Here is a 20,463-nt window from a genome sequence, read left to right as displayed (position 1 = left end):
AGCAATGGTTCTCTGTCTTGGCTGTGCACTGTGGAGCTTAAAGAAACAAACAAACAATCTCCTGATACCCAGAATCTCTGAAGATGAACCCAGGGATCAGTCACATTTAAAGGTCCCCAGCTGATTCCGATGTGCACTGAGAGGTTGAAGCTCTGAGTTAGAGGCAGTTTGAATGCATGATTGATGCCTAACTCCTGGCATAGTGAACTGAGAGCCTCCATTTCTTTCAGCTCAGTCAAAGGCCAACCGTGGCTGAACTACTTGCCAGGAAGATTCTGAGGTTTAATGAATACGTGGAGGTAACAGATGCTCATGATTATGACCGGCGAGCTGACAAACCTTGGACCAAACTGACCCCTGCTGACAAGGTGTCTGTCGTCTGTCTGTCTCTCTTTCTTTATTTGAAGGGTACAAGACATTAACTAGAAGGGGGAACCATAACAAAATTTCTACTTCTCGTATAATGTTAAATATCTAAGGTACAAAATACCAAGATGTACCAACCAAAACTTTATACTAACGACTTCACCACCACCACCAAAACTGAAACAGAAGAAAATCCCTGCTACATCACAGAGTACAAAAATCTGGAAATACAACACATTTTTAAACAGTGGTTATGTTTGGTTGGAGGGAGTTTGGATGGAATATTTTAGTAATTACCCGTATTTCACTTTTATAACAGGAAAAGCACTTTTACATGCTGTGGAAACTATAAAAAGTACAATATCTCTTTGGAGGTCTTCAAGTGTTTCGATTTAACTGGAGATTTCAGGTTTATTATGAGATGAAGGGTGTCAGGAAAGGCGATATGCATCAGGCTCAGAGCTTCACTCAATGTGTTGACCTGGCTTCCTCCCTCCCTCTGGGTTGCCTTCCGGGGGTCGCAGTCACTCACAGAGTTAAGCACAGTAGAGACTAGATGGCAGATACACTGCTGTACTCTAGCAGACAGAAGATGCTGAAGCGTTTTTGTTTCTACTCTGCAGGCCGCCATAAGAAAAGAATTAAATGAATTTAAAAGCTCAGAGATGGAAGTTCATGAGGAGAGCAAACATTTTACACGGTAAGACCCAAATACTGTGAGCTAAGTAGAGCTCCACCAGAAAGCAAATGTAGCAGAGTTGTTCAGCTAGGAAGAACTCTAATGACATAGTTAAAAGAACAACACTCAGTGTTAATTGCAAGAAGACTACGTTAAGAGAAACAGATGAGAACTAAGAGGCATAGTTCATGCCTTATTGAATATGGCATTTTATGTATATTATCTTATTTAATCCTTGCAGCAAACATACCAGGTGTGTTCATATCCCCATTTTCTTGATGAGGAAGTAGACTCAAGGTTAAGTAACGTGCTTGACTTGCACAACCAGGATGTGGGGAAAGGAATGAATGACTAAAAGCCACTGGGTGCTCTCTTCTCTGCACTTCACTGTCCCAGGTTATGGATGAGGAACTGTTGCTGAGCTAGACAACAGCCTGCCCTCTCTGGTTTCAGTCCTTTCTAGCACACTTGATCTTACCAATTTAGTGTATAAACATCATGAAACAAGCCAAGAAGCATTTTGATTTGGAATTACTGTTGTGATTAAGGACCCAGCCCATACCTAAAGACTCAGCGAGCCACAAATGGAATCAGTGAAAGTATCTAGATGACTCCCAGAACATTTATAAAAGGAGGCTAAATGAAAGAAGTTATAATGACAATTACAGTCTGCTGTAAAAAAAAAAAAAGGAAGAAGCAAAATTGGAAATAAAATATTGTTAAACATTTTTTTGATCACAGTACAGACAAATGGTTATTTTAACTACAGAATTTTTTTGTACTGAACTCTGACAGGATTAGAGAAGGCAGATTCTTTGAACAATAGTAACACCATTCAGGGTGCTGTAATATGAACTCAAATAACAAACCATACTTGCCAGCAAGGAGATTATAGTCTAATCCAGGAAGAGACCTATGTACCACTGTGTACAATCAATATGATAAATGCCTTAGTCATTCTGAGGCCTGAATCTGTCAGGTTTCGTATCCCAACTCCACCATTTCCTGGCTATGTCAGCGTTAGCTATTTTTTTTAATAAATTTATTTATTTGTTTGTTTGTTTATTTATGGCTGCATTGGGTCTTCGTTGCTAAACGCGGGCTTTCTCTAGTTGCAGTGAGCGGGGGCTACTCTTCGTCGTGGTGCATGGGCTTCTTATTGCAGTGGCTTCCCTTGTTACAGAACACGGGCTCTAGGCGCACAGGCTTCAGTAGTTGTAGCACATGGGCTCAGTAGTTGTGGCATGCGGGCTCAGTAGTTGTGGTTTTCAGGCCCTAGAGCACAGGCTCAGTAATTGTGGCGCATGAGCTTAGTTGCTCTGCGGCATGTGAGATCTTCCAGGACCAGGGCTCAAACCCGTGTCGCCTGCATTGGCAGGCAGATTCTTAACCACTGTGCCACCAGGGAAGTCCAGTGTTAGCTCTTTTTATTAGTAGTAGTATTAGTAGTAAAGTACCATATTGAGCAACAATACAAGAAAGTCAGAGAGAAGGTGACATTTAGGCTGCATCTTAAATTATGTAAAATAATTTATTTGGACAGGAAGGAAGGAAGGAACATTGTAAGCAGAACTGCCAGCTTTAGCAAGACTTTGGGAGGCAGGAAAATGCGTGTTCTGAGTAATAGAACATGTAGCTGGAGCAGAGGATGGATGGGGGCAGCATGGTGAAGGTGAGACTAGCAAGATGGGTTACAGTCGTGTTCTGAAGAGCTTTGACTCATGCTAGGATATTGGAACCATTGGAGTTCTGTGTATTTGGGGAAAAGCCCTGGTGGAACTGTGGAAGGTGATTTGGAAGAATGACGAGACCAGCAGCAGGGAGACCAATTAGGAAGCAACTAAAATAGAGTGAGCACGCTGCTAGCTCAGACCAGGGAAGATAGGTTTGAAAGACATTTCAAGCATAGAATCAACAAGATTTGGCAATCTGTTGATTCCAAGGATGAACTAAAGGAAGTAATCAGAATGACTCCTTAGATTTCCAATGTGATTTTTGAAGACTGTTTAGTTAATAAGGAGTTCAGGCAAACAGTTTAGGACATTTATTCGGTGAATATTCAGCACCCACTCCCTGATAGATACAGTGCTAGGTGCTTGGGATATAGCAGAGAACAAGATAAAGTCCCTGTCCTCAGGGAGCTTTTATTCTAAAAGAGGAAGGCAGACGGTGAACAAACTAGAAAGTCAATTATATATGTTGAGTCTGATGAGCCTGTGACACATGGAGGGAGAGCTGCCTAGAAGACAGTTGGATATTCAGCCTAGAGTCCAGGGAGAAACGCAAGGTATAAAGATTCAAATTTACGAAAAAAGATAGTAGTTCTTAAGGAGAAAAGTGTTTTGTATTTAAAGGGTGGACAGAGGAAAATGAACCAGGAAAACATTGAGGAAAAGCAATTGAAAAAGAGGGAAAACTAGGGAAAAGATAGTGTTACAGAAGTCAAAAGAAGAGAGTTTCCAGAAGGAAGGAAGAGGATCAGGAGTATCGGCTGCTACAGAAACGTTAGGTAGGATTAGAGTGGAGGACAGGTGACTTTTTCAGTTGGAACATTCATTTCATTACTTTTAAGATAATACAGTTGACCTGTGAACAAGGCAGGAGTTGGGGCTCCCACAACCCTCTGAACAGTTGAAAATCCACATATAATTTATAGCTCCCCTCCATATATATGTGGCACCTTGGTATCCATGGTTCCACTTCCTACACAGGCTATTCAGTCATGTAGTTCTGTGGTATTTACTATTGAAAAAACTCCACGTACAATTGGGCTCGCACAGTTCTAACCCTTGTTGTTCAAGGGTCAATTGTAATAGCAAAGAAATCTACGATATTTGGTAACTCGGCTCTTTTTGATCATCCGTTTTAGCTACCACCGTCCATGATGCTGAAGTTTGAGAGAGGATCTAAGCAACCCCCTAAAACAGGGCTGCCTTGCTGCTTCAGTCTCCAGAGCGACATGGAGGGAACTTCAGCACTTCTCAGCGCAGCCAGAATTGAGTCCTCTGGGATATAGTTCTGGGGTGAACAGCACTTCTGTGAATGTAGCATTTCACTGGAATGGATTCTCATACGCTGCCTTGGGCAAAGCTGAACACTTTGTCAGTGCTTTTGAACCTTTTAATATTGCAGCGTACCTGAGGGCTCTTCCCTCACCAGCCACCAATGTTCTGAGTCACTTGCAGGTTCCAGGGTTTATTGGCTGCACCTCACCCTCACCCACGATGACTGCCTGTGCTGAGGCACAGTTTGCACGATTAGGCTTACCTGCCCTGTCCTGTTGTGAGACCCACCTGTGTAGGCGCTAAATTCTAGCCATCACATCTAGTTGGTGGTGGGGGAAACCTTCTGGAGGCCCCCAACCTTCTGGAAAAAGTGGCCCCCACCTCCAGGGGAAGCCTTCATACCACACTGGCATGTCAGCTGAAAGCACTGCACTATACCTCTTCTGACACAGCAGGACAGTCCTCTTCAGGCAGTCCAGCCCAAGAGAAGCTCAGGATCTGACATGTTCTTCCTTTTGGCACAAGTCATTCTGACTTTTATCTGTAAAAAAAAGAAAGAAATCTTGAAGAAATGATGGGAACTTATGTTTTTCCTGTCTGTTAAACAGTCTGAGCTGCAACCAGATTCCAAGTTGGGAAAATGAGAAAGCATATATGTTTTCTGTATATAAAAGCAAAACCAAAAAAGGCCTTTACATTGAGGCTAACTTGGCAGAAAACTGACTCATGGCTTAAATTTTATAGGCTATTGTACTTTTGTTGTACCAAATGATACCCTAACTCATTCTAACCAAGAGATGTGTTTTCCCCCATAAAACAGAGTTGCAGCAACTCTGGGAGCACTTGTGTGCTGTCAGCTCCACACTTCCAGCCAGAACACAGCAAGGTCCTGGGGATGTGGAGTGCTAGATAGAAAAAGGTCTTTGGAGAAGCAGTTAGGAGGGGCAAGATCATGACCCACTGCTCCTCTTTTCCTCAGTACTGTTTGCCTTCTCCTGCTGTGTGTTTTGTCTTAACTCCCAACACTGATCTTCCTGCTGACCCTCTCTGGGAGCTTCCACCTCACTCACTCCTCTTCCAAGCTGTAGCCAGTGCAGCTGGTGCCTGGGCATTGACTCAGGCCCCACTCCTTTTTGTATGTGTAATATATGTTAATATGATTTCCTAAAACAGAAGATTCAGTTGCTTTCTTTGAATTTTTACTGAAAACCATACAGCCTTACTGTTTCCCTCTAATTCCTGTACATTCTAAGTGGAAGGGAAAAAAATAGTTTCTACTTAACTGATGAATGTGGCTTTTTCCCTTTAATGTTCAGAAAATTGTGGCTATCTTACAGATTTCTTCTGATTTCTTCTGCAGTCCATGTTGTTCTGTATGTGATCTTTAAGTGGATTTTTCTCTTTTCCTCCTTTCATGTCCATGTAAGATTTGCTGAACAATCAGAATATCAGGTTAAAACAAAGCTAAAGTGACCTTAAAAGGTAGTATCTTCCCTCCATACGGGGAATAGGGAGGTATTTGGATTTCTCAGTAAACGTCAAGTGCTTTATGGCTGTGGAGATACACTGGGCCCACATCTCCTTCAAATTCATTAACATTTGGTATGACCAAGGGAAGATAAGTGACAATTCTACAAAGTTGTTAGAGGTCTGTATATAAGGTGGCCACACATTAAGTGTTAACTTCTTCTAACCTTTCTGTCTTGTTGTTTTGGAAACTATTTGGCTTATGCCAGCATCCTCTGTGGCTTCAGATGACATTTTTCAAACCCCTTTCATGGCCTTCCTTTCCCTTAATGTGCCAAGCTTGAAACAGGATTTGATTTCCCGAGCTACTTGTCTGCTTTCTATGTGCCACCAAGGAATCTAGTTCATCTTTCATCTCATTCATGTTCTTTTGAAGCAAGATACTTTGGGAGTCAAGTCTTTCAGGTGTTTATATAAATATATATATAAAGAGGATTTTGTGTTCTCTTTCCGTGTAAGTAACAATTCACAACCATAATGTAAAGAAGAAGTAAAAGCCTGTTGTATTGTACTTCAAGATGCTTCCCTGATGTACAGAATCTCCTTGTAAAATAAATAATTGCATTGTAAATCAGTCTTCCTATCAATGTTAATTATTAATGTATTTTAGAATTAAAAAAAGTTATACTATTCTGGTATGTAGTGTTTATTTTTTATGTTCTACCTCACTCCAAATGACTTAAGGTTGCTTAAAAATGCTCCCTAAGGGACTTCCCTGGCAGTCCAGTGGTTAAGACTCCGTGCTCCCAGTGCAGGGGGCATGGTTCAATCCCTGGCGGGGGAACTAAGATCTGCAAGCTGCACAGCGTGGCAAAAAAAAAAAAAAAAAAATCCCTAAAATATTGCTAGACACCCTAAATGAGAAGTAGATGAGGGGGAAAAATTAGAGTAAGAACATTAAATGTAACCAGAGATGAAGGTCAGTGATGTTTGTGTCTGTCTGTACAGAATTGTGGAAAAAGAATAAGCTGCAGAAGGGAAAGCCAACTATGAACCCCACACTGTGTAGCAGGTGCAGCTCTAGGTTTTACTAATCCCACCTAGACTGGGAGGTAAGTGAAAGTACACTCATTTTACCAGTGAAGAACTTGAGAGATGAAGTTACCTCCCCAAAGTCAAAGATAATTATGTAATCACTCTTTACATATATTCAAGGAAAAGCAATTGCATCCTAATCAGTTGTCCCTGCAAGGACTTACTGTGTCTGGACCACATATAATTAGACCTCAGGCTGACATCACAATAGGACAGATCGTAGCTTATGTACTCCTCTCTGGCAAGCAGCCCAGTTTCATTCGAGGTGGCCCCACCAATGACTCACTTTGTACTTGTGACTTCAGAGACTGGCCTTGATAATTGTACCACCCTTTACCAAGGGTTAAGAGAAACCATGAGTCAGAACTGCTCATGCCATTGGCCTCCACCTGCTCCCATATTTTCCTTCTACTAGCCCTCCGAAGAGGCCTCAAACTGCCATTACCCTTTTGAGGTCACGCATTGTCTCTAGAAGGGTACACATTGCCCAGTGTTTGCTGAAACAATGAATTTAGCGTCCGTAAGGATTTTGATTACTGTACCCCAGGAGAGAGAGGACTACAATTGCAGAGAAGGGGTTTGGAAAACCACCATCAGAAAGGGCAAGTCCAGTGGATATTGAATGGGAGGGGGTGGGATAGGAAGTCTACTTATAAAAGTTGAGAATGTACAACAAAAGCCAGGTGCTGAAACCAAAACACAGCCTAAACCACTGTTTCAATTCCATCTGTAAGAGGCGTGAAGGGAAGAGACGGAAACACCAGCAGCCTGGACCGCTTGCTCCATCTTTCTCCTCTGTGGGTACCATTAATTTCTTCCCCCAAGAATTTTTGCCTCCTTCATAAAGCATAGAGGTCATATGAAAGGAACAAACACCCTCAACTTCTCTGCATCTGGTACTGAGGAGACACACACACACCATTAATTCATTTATTTGATCAGCGTTTATCTCCTTCCTGCCCCACCAAGAAAAACAACCTTCCCCTGTTGCTCTATCACCTACTTTTCCCATACTCCCTTCACATAATCTATTCTAACATTAAACAACTTAAATTCCTGTACAGTCCAAGCACTTGAACTAAATGAGTGACAGAGGAAAAAGAAGCAATGCAGATGTAAACATTGCATTGATTGACATTGACATTGACATTTGTGTAGGACCTCTGGTCTATACATGCTGTTTTCCATTTCTAAAGCCATGTTCACTAAACTCATTAAAATATAAACTAAAACCAAAATAAAATGGCTTTCCCTGAGGTTACCAGTGTCTTCTTAGTTAACTGCCACATCCAAGGCCTATTTTCAGCTCAAAACGTATCCGACTACTCTGCAGCATGTGATGCTCTGGGCCATGTTCTAACCCTCAAAACTTCTTCTTTGACTTGTCAGACACCACTCACTCTCCTGGTTCTCCTCTGATCATGCTTCCTCTGTCCCCTGGCTTCTTCCCTGACCACCATTTAAATGTTGGGTTTTCATGTCCTCTCATCACTCTCCCTGCTCTTCCAACATGACTTCAGTCACCACTCTTATTCTGACAACTTCTACATCTTTATTTACAACTCGAATTTCTTGCTTGGAGTCCAACCCTATATCCAATTACCCTGTAGACATATATACACCCACATGTTCCCAAGGTACGCACCTCCAGGCTTCCTTTTCAAGGGGGTGCTGAGAGAGGGGTCGCAATGAGTGAGACTTCAGCAGCGTTTGCAGCAGTTCACAATTCAATAAACAGGTTAACAACAAAAAAATAACTTATATTCACCTGCTATGCAGACATTACTCACCACCCCTACCACCTACTTTCTCAGTTATCAGAGTTAGAGACCACAATATGTTCAGCATCCCAAATCTGAAACTTTGATATTATCTGCAAGTTTCTCTCTTACCTCGCAGGTCCAGTAGGACAATAAAGTCTGTACATTCTCTACCTCGGAAATGTCTCTCCATTCCTTTATCTCCTCTTGCCTTGTTTACCATTCAAGTTCAAAGCCAACATAATTTGGGCTTCCCTGGCAGTGGGCAGTGGTTGAGAGTCCGCCTGCCGATGCAGGGGACACGGGTTTGTGCCCCGGTCCGGGAAGATCCCACATGCCGCGGAGGGGCTGGGCCGGTGAGCCGTGGCGGCTGAGCCTGCGCGTCCGGAGCCTGTGCTCCGCAACGGGAGAGGCCACAACAGTGAGAGGCCCGCGTAGCAAAAAAAAAAAAAAAAAAAAAAGCCAACATAATTTAACGGGACTTTATAACCTCCAGTCTCTCCAATTTATCCTCCGACTTTGCCACTAGAGTTACCTTTCTAAAAGGCAGAGATAGGGACTTCCCTGGCGGTCCAGTAGTTAAGACTCCGCACTTCCACTGCAGGGGCACAGGTTCAATCCCTGGTCTGGGAACTAAGATCCCACATGACCTGTGGCACAGCCAAAAAAAGATAAAATGCAAAGATAGAGCAATCCTTTACTTCAAAACTATTGACCTCTAGTTACCGGCAGGATAAAATTTAAACTTTGTCTGGACCACAAGATACTTTGTATTCAGCTCTTGCCTATTTCTCAGGCTCATGAAAAGCCCAGGCAGTTCTCCCTTTGATGTTCCTAATCAAGCTGACCTCTCACCCTTCCCGGGAGACCACAGGCCTGCTAGTTTCCTCACTTGGAACGCTGTCATCGTCCACACTCCACCCTTTTACTATTCCTTCAAGTTTTAGCTCAGATTTTAACTCCCCAGGAAAACCCTCTCAGCCTTTAGCCAATTGTTCAGTTGCTCTGTCCTCAGAATACATTATTCATGCCACACAGAGCTTATCAAGTAGTAGTATAATTTGCTGTCATGTCTATTTCCCCCACTGTGAGTGCTCAAGGACAGAAAAAGTGGTTCATCTCAATCCCCAGTGTCTAGCACAATGCCTAGCAAATTAAGTCATATTCACCAAGTAAATGTTGAATGAGTGAAAGGCAACTGAATACTCGCAATATCACCAGAAAAGGAGCAGAATTATTTGTCTCTCTTCCTCTAAACTACTGGTTCTCAAACATTTTTGTTTCGTGACCCCTTCATAATTTAAAAAATTACTCAGAACCCCAAAAAACTTTCTATCTGTTGGTGATATCTATTGATACTTACTGTACTAAGATTAAAACTGAGAAATTTTTAAAATATTTATGATACATTTCAAAATAATAATCCATTACAGGTTAATTAACAATATGTTTGTATGAAAAATAACTATTTTCCAAAAATAGAGAAGAGTGGCATTGTTTTACATTTTTTGCAAATCTCTTTACTGTCTGGTTTAATTGAAGGCAACTCAGTTCTCATATCTGCTCTTGCATTCAACCTGTTACTATACGGTGTTTTGGTTTAAGTAAATGAAGAAAATCCAGTCCCACACAAGATATATAGTTGGTAAAGATGTCAGCCATTCTTTCAAATAAAACAGTATTCCATGAAAAACGTGGCTTTTTCAGCTCACAACTCAAATAATGTCAGAAGTGCTTTTCCTGCAGATCAGCTTTTCACATGCAGCATAAATGCTCTATGTGTACTTCTCACTTTGTCACATAGAATATTAAAAAGACAGATACTCAGGACTTCTCTGGTGGCGCAGTGGTTAAGAATGTGCCTACCAATGCAGGGGACACGGGTTCGAGCCCTGGTCCGGGAAGATCCCACATGCCGTGGAGCAACTAAGCCCGTGTGCCACAACTACTGAGCCTGCGCTCTACAGCCTGTGAGCCACAGCTACTGAGCCCACACGCCTAGAGCCTGTGCTCCGCAACAAGAGAAGCCACCGCAATGAGAAGCCCGCACACCACAACGAAGAGTAGCCCCTGCTCACCACAACTAGAGAAAGCCCGTGCATAGCAACGAAGACCCAACACAGCCAAATAAATAATAAAAGACAGATACTCAAAAGGCAAGAATTAGTAAAATTAATGATTTTTACTTCTTCATCAAGGACGTCCTTCGGTGAAACTGACTTTTTTTTTAATTTTAAATTTGTGTTGATGAAGAATACAGTGACCACCAGTACAGTTTGGTGACAGGGCTTTGAAGCAAACTAAGACACCAGCAGTTTAACCCACATTTTCATTTTACATCAGTGTAGACTCAACATAGTGAAGGAGGCAGAAAAAGTCTAAGTATTATTATGAAATAGTTTTGACCTCAGGGACCCCACAGTTGGCCAACTACACTTAGAGAACCACTGCTCTGGGCCTGTTTCGCATCTTAAAACCTGGGTAATAGGGCTTCCCTGGTTGCGCAGTGGTTAAGAATCTGCCTGCCAATTCAGGGGACACAGGTTCGAGTCCTGGTTCGGGAAGATCCCACATGCCGCAGAGCAACTAAGCCTGTGCACCGAAACTACTAAGCCTGCGCTCTAGAGCCCACGAGCCACAACTACTGAAGCCCGTGAACCTAGAGCCCGTGCTCCACAACAAGAGAAGCCACCGCAGTGAGAACCCCGTGCACCGCAATGAAGAGTAGCCCCCACTCGCCACAACTAGAGAAAGCCTGCGCGCAGCAAGGAAGACCCAACACAGCCAAAAATAAGTGCAAGAAAGAAAGAAAATGCATGCTATTAAAAAAAATTTTTTTAACTGGGTAATAATACCAATGTCTTAGAATTGCTGTGATGGTAAATAATGTATTTAAAGCACCCAGCACAAAATCTTATAGGAAGAACACCATAAATGTTTCTACTCGTTATAGCAGAGCTGTGATGGCTCTACGTCAATTTATCTAACATTTATTCGGAATTCTATCGCATTTGCAATATTTCACATGTAACATTTATCTTCAGGATTCTTTGCTTGCCTTCTTTATATTAGGTGTCTATATGTGTTAAAATACACGTAACATAAAATCTACCAGTTTAACCATTTTTAAGTGTACAGTTTAGTACTTCCGACTTATTTACCAACGCCATTTATCAAATGTTTATTTCACACGTAACAGGGTAGATTCAATCCCTTTTGAGACTGCATTTCTCTAGATGCCTTTTTCTTTTTCTGTTTTTTTTTCAGACAAGGCTTAAATGCCTTTTCTATTCAGAACACTTATTAATCCAAAGGTTTTTTGACTTTATTTAACGGCTTATCCTCCAGATTGGTGAACTGATCGTAGAGCCGTAAATACCCGATCCAGCACTTACCCATCAGCCTAAATACTTCAAAACCTCTCTTTCTGTAACTTGCACTTTCAAGGTCCCGCGCGAAGTCTCTAGTATCGCGAGATGCCTCTACGCCAGGTAGGGGTGGGGCTTAACCTGCGGTGGAGTCCCAGCACCCTTAGCGAATTTCTAACTCCCTAACTGCGCATGACGCGGCGCAGGCGCAGTAGAGATTTCTTGACTTCCGAGGGCTTCAGAAGGTATAAATACCGACGCCTTGAAACCGTTTGTTCTTTTCGGGGAAGGCTGTTGTCATCCTCGTTGGGTGATAGGTGAGTGTGATTAGATGCCTGCTTCTTCAGCGTTTTGTCTGGTACTGGGTCTGCCACTCAGCCTTTTCTTTGGGGATCATACTATTTAGAATGATTCCGAATCTTCGGCGTCCATGCTGACTACCCTTACTCGCAAAAATAGGGCCGGGTCGGGTGTGGGCGGGGGAGGCCTCGCCGGCCGCGGGTCTTGGCCGTAACCAAGGGTCGCTAGCGCGGGAATTCCCAGGCCTGCAGGGCGCGACCCACCGCGCCCACAAGCTAAGTGCGCAGCGCCCGCCCTCATTTCCTGTTGCGCCATTATGCTGCTTCCTAGGAGGTGCGTTAGCGTCTTCAGTGGAGTTGGAATGCAGGCCATTTTGTTCCCGATTCGGGTTATTCTTAACTCTGGTGCCATTTATTTTTTCTTTTGGGGCAATTTTTTTATTTCAGGCGATCGGGTTAAAGGTAGGAGCCTTTACTGGCGTCATAACGGCTGTTATTTGCTGTTCTTCGGCAGCAAGCTAATCGCCTGTTGGGGTTCCTAGATGTCTTTGGAGTACCTGGTTGAAAATTCAGATTATTGATGTGTCTGCTCGTTAGTCTTGCGCTCAACTCTTGACACTCTGGGGTGATTGGGTTCTACTCCCTTATAGATACTCCTGCGAAGTAGCTGTCAACTTGGTGAAGTTAATTTCTAAAGTATAGTAACCAACGTGGATACCCCGGGAGGTCACTCTCCCCGGGCTCTGTCCTGGTGGCGTATGGGAGCATAGGGCTCTGCCCCATGATGTACAGTCCCTTTCCACAACGTTGGAGATGAAGCTGGGCCTTGAGTCTGCGCCTGCATATTCCTACAGCTTCTCAGAGTCCTGTGGACAATGACTGAGGAGACAAACCATGCAGGAAACAGCTCTCTAGAGCAGCATATCTGAATCTAGGTTGATCCGAAGTGAATGAAAAATTTATTTTAATCAGTTTCGGTGTACTGCTGGATTAAAGCTCTTATCTGCTTTGTTTTGCAGCATTCGTTTGGGATTCCAAATAATTTGATTCGGGGTAAGTAAATCTATGGATTCCTTTTGGCCTATCAGTGTTTGCCTGCCAACATTTTGCATAAGACATTTGATCATTTTGAGCTCAGTTCCATTTCATGAAGATGGTGCCGTTCAATGCATCTAGATATTTTGCTACTTTTTTTTGTAGGCATGTTGACAGTTTCTTAGATGTATGCTCATATTCCAGGAAGATGGCTTTTTAAGGTTTATCTTCACATCTTTAATACTCACGATAGAGGAGAGATTGCTGTTTTGTAAATGGAACAATTTTGAATGACTTAACCAAAGACAGCAAAGCTGTCACATGAGCCATGTAATGTGTGTACCCTCTCGATCTTTCCAGGGGAACTAAGGGTTTGGTCTCTTGTACAGTTCCTTTCTGTGATGTGGGGGGTTAAGTTGCGCCAGCATATGTCTACAATGACAGTAACTATGATAGATAAAGCATAACTTTTGGAAGTTATTAGAAACAGTTGCTAATCCTGGTGGACTTGAACTTCCCTCAGGTGTACATGTAGTATGGGATGAGGGGAAATGAAATGTCTTGAAAACAGGGGTACAGTAAGTCCTTTACATACAAACCTTAAGATGCGAACATGTCCAATCACGTAAGTTAATTCAGGTGTCTGGTGTACATTGTCACACGCGTGCATCCTCTACAAGTGGTTGTGTTTTAGTATACTTTACAGTACTGTATGGAGTACAGTAGGACAGTATCTGTATTTTAAGCCCAGGATGTCTGGAAACAAGCATAAAAGCAGCAGTGACATAGGTGGTACTGCTGAAGAATGAAAGAGATTCATGATGCAGGAAGTGGTAAGGGGGTTTTCTTTATTTGAGGAGGCACTGTTAGTTTTTGAGGCAGAGGACCCGGACGTAGAATGGTACACGAAAGTTGCAGCAACCATTCAGAATGCAATGCAGTGCTACTGTGTCATCTGATGAGAAGAAGAGCTAGTACCCAGATATCACTGGATCATTTTTTCAGGAGGGTAGATAGAGTTGAATCCAGCAAGGGACCAGAACCTGTGCCATCGGTGTCAGGCATGAGTGAAATTGCAGCTTGCCCTCCATCTCCTGTTGCTAATGATCCTTCAGCTCTGCCATCTCCCACCTCCTCTTCCTCCAGTCAGTAATTCATGGCCTGTTCACTCGAGGCCAGCCCCTATATGCTAGCTGTTATACTTTTCAAGGTACTGTAAGATTTAAAATGTTTACTTTATTTCTTTGTGTTTGTTTTTTATGTATTTGTGTGAAAAGTATTATAAACCTATTACAGTACAGTACTATATAGTCGATCGTGTTAATTGGGTACCTAGGCTAACTTTGTTGTACTTTGTCTGCTCTCAGAACGAAACTTGTCCGTATGGGAACTTACAGTAACTGTTCAGTCAGACATTCCAATGTGGATACCCCGGGAGGTCACTCTCCCCGGGCTCTGTCCTGGTGGCGTAGGGGAGCATAGGGCTCTGCCCCATGATGTACAGTCCCTTTCCACAACGTTGGAGATGAAGCTGGGCCTTGAGTCTGCGCCTGCATATTCCTACAGCTTCTCAGAGTCCTGTGGACGATGACTGAGGAGACAAACCATGCAGAGAGACATCTAGTATACCAAAATTTAAAAGTGAAATAAGATTGTTATGTATGAATCTAATTCTTTTTTTGTCCTTTCATTCAGGAGAGAAGAGGAGCCTTACCTGACTTGTGCAGTTAACAATGCTTTGGGGGCCTTTATTTGGCAGGGAGATTAGTAAAGTGAGTAATACACTATTTTTGGAAGATCAGCCTGGGCAATTTGAAAATGTTAAGTTTCAGCACAATGTTTAACCCTGCAATTGCACCTTAAAAACCAGCAGAGTAATAGTGTTCTGTTAACCAGGTGCCTTTTGAAATTTAGAAGGAATTCCAGAAGACACTTGTGTGGGCAGGTCTGTGGACAGTATAGTGACCTGGGAGTCCCAAGAGACCCTTTCAGGTTTCCTATGAGGTGGAAACTTGATGTACTGATACTAAGATCTTGGCCATTCTCAAGTAAACTGGATTTTCTTAAAAGTGGAAAGCAGATGCCCATGAGAATCTACATGTCTTAATAAAGAGATCCATGTCAGTTTCTAATGTACTCGGGTGAATTACAATAAAGGTGACTATATACATAATTGTGTGGTTCTTTTTTTTGGCCGCACCATGTGGCTTGCAGGATCTTAAGTCCCCCAACCAGGGATCAGACCTGGTCCCTCTTCAGTGAAAACACCAGGGAATTCCCTATGTGGTTCTTTCTATGCAAATATGACTGCTAAATGAGTATTCTATAAATGAAGCTGCTTGTTCAAGCAGTTAATACCTGATTGATTCTGCACTAATTAAAGGCCCTGAGCTCTTGCGTTTAATATTGGCATTTGTGTACTACTACTTGGGAAAATGCATGTATCCTAACCAGTTGTAAATAGGTAACTTAAGGTATGGTCTTAGAGACATACATTAGGCCACTGGACATGGGTGTTGAATGAGAGGTCTTCATGCTGATGAGACCTAACCATTGTACAAGATGTGGTGCAGATGTTAAAAAGTTAAAAGCAGCTGTTGGGGTAGTTAATCCTCTGCTGTGTCAAAGAGCTATGCTTGAGTCACAGTAGGACTTTGTCAAGCCTGTGTACAGGCTGCCAGCATTATAGGGAAGTCATAAGACTGAAGGATGGGGACTAGCAGGGAACCATCTAGAAGGTAGAGTCTAGATCTTGGGTGGGGCTATTAAGTGAATTTTACAAGATGGGGAGGTAGAATAACCCATTTAGAATCCATTGGGGTCAGGTTTAAGGGGGATTTGGGGGTTTGGTGGGTTGTGGCCCAAACACATGGAATGTCCAGATGTACAGTTTTACAGCGTTCAGGGACGAGAGGGTAAAGAATAGGAGCTAGTTTGTGGCTATGATTATTGGAGAACCTCGGTTGCTTTACCTGAGCAAGTAGCAACACTTTTAGTGCTTACCTGTGCCGGGCTCTTCTAAGCACTTGGCATGTGTTAATCATAGCCCTGAAGTGGGTATTGATCTGTGTGCTTTGATAGGAAAACCCAGGAGGAGAAAGGCTAAATAATTGCCCAAATCTACAACTAGGAAGTGGACTGGTCCTGTATCCCCAGGGTTAGCCCTGTGTCCTGCGCACATCTTGGCATTCCCACATAAACAGTCTTTGGATGGTAGATGGTAGTAAAGTCTGAACAATGTTTTTAGTGTAAATTCTCAGGGTAGGGCTGGGTGCCCAAGTGTAGCTGAAGCAAAGCTGTCAGCAAGTATTCTAGGTCACACCCTTTGCCGAACTTCAGGTTGCAACATACGTACCTGTAGACTTTTTACAAACAGGTTATTCTGGCTTTTTTCTCCATGTAGGCCTCAATAGTCATAGCAGTAGTTGCTAAAGTGAGACTGCCTGGGTTTGAATCCTGATACCACCTGTCCCTGTGACCTTGGGCAAGCTACTTAACCTCTCTGCCTCAGTTTCCTTATGCATAGAATGGGGACAATAAAAGTACCTCTTGGAGTTGCAGTGAGAATTTAGAATTAATATTTGTAAAAAAGCTTACAGTCTCGGGCTTCCCTGGTGGCACAGTGGTTGAGAGTCCGCCTGCTGATGGCAGGGGACACGTCTCCGTGCCCCGGTCTGGGAAGATCCCACATGCTGCAGAGTGGCTGGGCCCATGACCCATGGCTGCTGAGCCTGCGCATCCAGACCCTGTGCTCCGCAGCGGGAGAGGCCACAATAGTGAGAGGCCTGTGTACCGCAAAAAAAAAAAAAAAAAAAACTTACAGTCTTATAAGTACAGTGAGCTTGTGAGAAAATTCTCTGACTTAAAAGCAAACAACTAGGGATATAGTAACCATTAAAGTTTTGTTTAATAAAGTCTGCCACCACAGATAAATGATCTACTAAACCAGGCTTATCTCACTCAGAACCCTACCTATTCGGGAGAGAAAAGGGGAGAAGATGGAGGGATTAGTATTGCCCAAGATCACCGAACTAGTAATAGAACCAGGATTTGAACCCCAAAACCGTATCATGATATACTGTTACCTTTGAACAAGGCAGCGTGGTAAGATACGTACATTATTTCGTCTAATATTCTATGTACCCCTGTAAAGTAGGTACCCTTTGTGCCTATTTTGCAGAGGAGACTGAAGTTGGAGTTGAGGAACTTGCACGAGTTATATAGCCAGTAAGTGGCAGAACATGCATCTGAGCAAGGCAATTGACTGCAGAGCCTGTGCTCAACCCACATCATACCATGCCTTGAGAAAATTAGCTATTTACACTTTGTACTCAGCTAATTAGTACCCACTACACCATAAAAACTCGGTTTCAGTTGTAACAAATTATAAACCTACTATGTGCCTATGTCTGCTTGGCTCTGGATAATACTAAGACATGAGTGCAGTTTCTTGGGGAGCGGGAGCCCTTCCTGGCTGTTACTTCTGTCTTTCACCATTTTCTGTCTTTATGCATGTCTTTCCCTCTGATGGATGGGATCTTAGTTCCCCAACCAACCAGGAATCAAATCTGGGCCCCTGCAGTGGAGTCTTAACCACTAGACAGCCAGGGAAGTCCCAGAACCTGTGTCTTTGATGGTATCTGACATTTGATGAGGATTTACTATGTGCTAGGCATTCTTTAATCCTTACAACAGCCCTATGCAGGGCAGGGACATTTTTTATATCCATGTTATAGAAAAGGAAGACAATCAAGGTTAGATTATTTGCCCAAGGTCACACATCTTTAGATGAAGGTCTGCATCTTTAGAGCCTGAACTCAGCCACCATTCTCACCTCCCCTTCCCTAAGCACCCATAATGGCTTCTCTCAGAGGTAAGGTGGGCACCTTGAGCATTCCATCATGGTAATGTTATTAGCATTCTGATGTGCTTATTTTTTAGTTGATGTCCATCTAACCTACTAGTTGAGTTATCCTTAAAGAATGGGACCATATATGTATGCTCAGGACCTAGTACTGGGCCTGGCACATAGCAAACGCTGGTTGATGACTTTATTATTCTTCTGTGTTCTATTTCATTGATTTCTGTTTTGATCTTTATTACGTTCTTTTGTTTATTTTGGGTTTAGTTTGCTTTTCTTTTCCTAGTTCCCTAAGGCAGAAGCTGATTAATTTGAGACATTTTCTTCATTTCTAGTTTAGGCATTTAGTGCTATTAGTTTCTCCCAAATACTCCTCTAACAATATTCCACAAGTAAAAAACAAAACAAACAAACAAAAATATTCCAGAAGTTCTGCTATGTTATGTTTTCATTTTAATTCAGTTCAAAATACTTTGAAATTACCTTTTGATTTCTTCTTTGACCTGTGGACTATGTAAAAGTGTGTTTTTATTGTTTTTATATTTATTTATTTATTTATTTAGGCCACGCCAGGCGGCTTGCAGGATCTTAGTTCCCCGACCAGGTATTGAACCCAGGCCACAGCAGTGAAAGTGCTGAGTCCTAACCAGTGGACTGCCAGGGAATTCCCAAAAGTGTGTTTTTAAATATTTGGGAGTTTTCCAAAGATCTTTCTGTTATTTGTTTCTACTTTCATTCCATTGTGGCCTAAGTATATGTTTACTTTGTATGATTGAATCATCTTAAATTTAACAAGACTTTTTCTATAACCTAGTATAGCCTATCTTGGGAAATGTTTCATGTGCACTTAAAAGGCACGAGTATGGGGCTTCCCTGGTGGCGCAGTGGTTGAGAGTCCGCCTGCCGATGCAGGGGACACGGGTTCATGCCCCGGTCTGGGAGGATCCCACATGCCATGGAGCGGCTGGGCCCGTGAGCCATGGCCGCTGGGCCTGCGCGTCCGGAGCCTGTGCTCCGCAACGGGAGAGGCCACGGCAGTCAGAGGCCCGCGTACCGCAAAAAAAAAAAAAAAAAGGCATGAGTATATTACTGTTGTCCGAAAAAATCAAGGTGGAGTGTGAAGAATGGTTAAGTGTTCCATAAATGTCAATCAGTTCAAATTGATTGAAAGTGTTGTTCAAGTCTATTCTATCCTTGCTGGTTTTCTTCCTACCTGTCCTATCAGTAATATTGAGAGTGGGTTATTGAAATCTCCAGCTATAGTTGTCGATTTGTCTGTTTCTTCTAGAAGTTCTATCAGTTTTTACTTCACGTTTTTTTTGTTGTTTTTTTTTTGCGGTACGCTGGCCTCTCACTGTTGTGGCTTCTCCCGTTGCGGAGCACAGGCTCAGCGGCCATGGCTCACGGGCCCAGCCGCTCCGCGGCATGCGGGATTTTGCCGGACCAGGGCACGAACCCGTGCCCCCTACATCGGCGGGCGGACTCTCAACCACTGCGCCACCAGGGAAGCCCTACTTCACGTATTTTGAAGCTCTGTTATTCGTTGCATATACTGAGGATTGTGCATTTTGATTGACTCCTTTACCATTGTGAAATTACCTTCTTTATTTCAATAATACTCTTTGCTCTGAAATCTACTTTGCCATTAATATAGCTGCTCCAGCTTTCTTTTGACTAGTGTTACCAGAGTATGTCTTTTTCTGTCTTTTTACTTTTGCTTTTATTTTTTATTTATTTATTTTTTTTGCGGTACGCGGGCCTCTCACTGCTGTGGCCCCTCCCGTCGCGGAGCACAGGCTCCGGACGCGCAGGCTCAGCGGCCTTGGCTCACGGGCGCAGCCGCTCCACGGCATGTGGGATCTTCCCGGACCGGGGCACGAACCCGTGTCCCCTGCATCGGCAGGCGGACTCTCAACCACTGCGCCACCAGGGAAGCCCTGTCTTTTTACTTTTAATCTATTTTTTCTATCTTTTTACTTTTAATCTTGAACAACATGGGAGTGCTACTGAAAATCCCCATATAACTTCACAGTTGGCCCTCCGTATCTGTGATTCTGCAACCATGGATTTAACCAACCTTAGATCGTGTAGGACTGTAGTACATAGTACGTATTTATTGAAAAAAATCTGAGTATAAGTGGACCTGCATAGTTCAAACCTGAGTTGTTCAAGGGTCAACTGTATTTATGTTTAACGTGTATATCTTGTAGGCAGTGTGTGGTTGGATCTTGCTTTTTCTATTTATTATGACAATCTCTGCCTTTCATTTGGAGCGTTCAGACCACATTTATTTTACTTTTTTTAAAGCTTTTTTTTTTGTACTTATTTATTTGGCTACATCGGGTCTTAGCTGTGGCATGTGGGATCTTTAGCTGCAGCGTGCACACTCTTAGTTGCGGCACACATGTGGGTCTATTTCCCTATCCGGGGATCGAGCCCGGGCCCCCTACATTGGAAGTGTGGAGTCTTAGCCACTGGACCACCAGGGAAGTCCCAAGACCACATTTATTTTTAATCACAGATCTGTA

The 20,463-nt window shown here is 43.0% G+C and overlaps 2 protein-coding genes and 2 non-coding genes across 14 annotated transcripts in view; all 4 read left to right on the top strand.

Annotated features, from left to right (window-relative positions):
• PHACTR4 (phosphatase and actin regulator 4) overlaps positions 1 to 6,209 on the top strand; it is a 117,126-nt gene extending 110,917 nt beyond the window's left edge. For all 7 annotated transcript variants that reach the window (XM_004266588.3, XM_033422411.2, XM_033422415.2 and 4 more), the window contains 3 exons: positions 231 to 368; positions 990 to 1,066; positions 3,915 to 6,209. In XM_004266588.3, the coding sequence (XP_004266636.1) occupies positions 231 to 368; positions 990 to 1,066; positions 3,915 to 3,930 (231 nt within the window). In that variant the 3' untranslated portion in view covers positions 3,931 to 6,209. The remainder of the gene's footprint in view (positions 1 to 230; positions 369 to 989; positions 1,067 to 3,914) is intronic.
• A 5,727-nt stretch (positions 6,210 to 11,936) lies between these two features.
• The window catches only part of RCC1 (regulator of chromosome condensation 1), a 31,561-nt gene continuing 23,034 nt past the window's right edge, over positions 11,937 to 20,463 (top strand). For 3 of the 5 annotated variants that reach the window (XM_049711890.1, XM_049711898.1, XM_033422397.2), the window contains exons 1-3: positions 11,937 to 12,057; positions 13,059 to 13,092; positions 14,770 to 14,846. In XM_049711890.1, coding sequence (XP_049567847.1) covers positions 14,808 to 14,846 — 39 coding nt within the window. In that variant the 5' untranslated portion in view covers positions 11,937 to 12,057; positions 13,059 to 13,092; positions 14,770 to 14,807. The other 2 variants (XM_033422404.2, XM_049711886.1) reach the window with 2 other exon arrangements.
• On the top strand, positions 12,745 to 12,948 carry LOC117200226 (small nucleolar RNA SNORA73 family). Its single transcript, XR_004481706.1, has one exon. It is a non-coding gene; the product is annotated as a small nucleolar RNA SNORA73 family (small nucleolar RNA).
• Positions 14,492 to 14,696, top strand: LOC117200227 (small nucleolar RNA SNORA73 family). Its single transcript, XR_004481707.1, has one exon. It is a non-coding gene; the product is annotated as a small nucleolar RNA SNORA73 family (small nucleolar RNA).

The sequence above is a fragment of the Orcinus orca genome, chromosome 1 (assembly GCF_937001465.1).
Source record: "Orcinus orca chromosome 1, mOrcOrc1.1, whole genome shotgun sequence".
Lineage (NCBI taxonomy): Eukaryota > Metazoa > Chordata > Mammalia > Artiodactyla > Delphinidae > Orcinus > Orcinus orca.
Note: the sequence above shows the minus strand (reverse complement) of the source record. Positions and strands in the feature narration are given on the sequence as shown.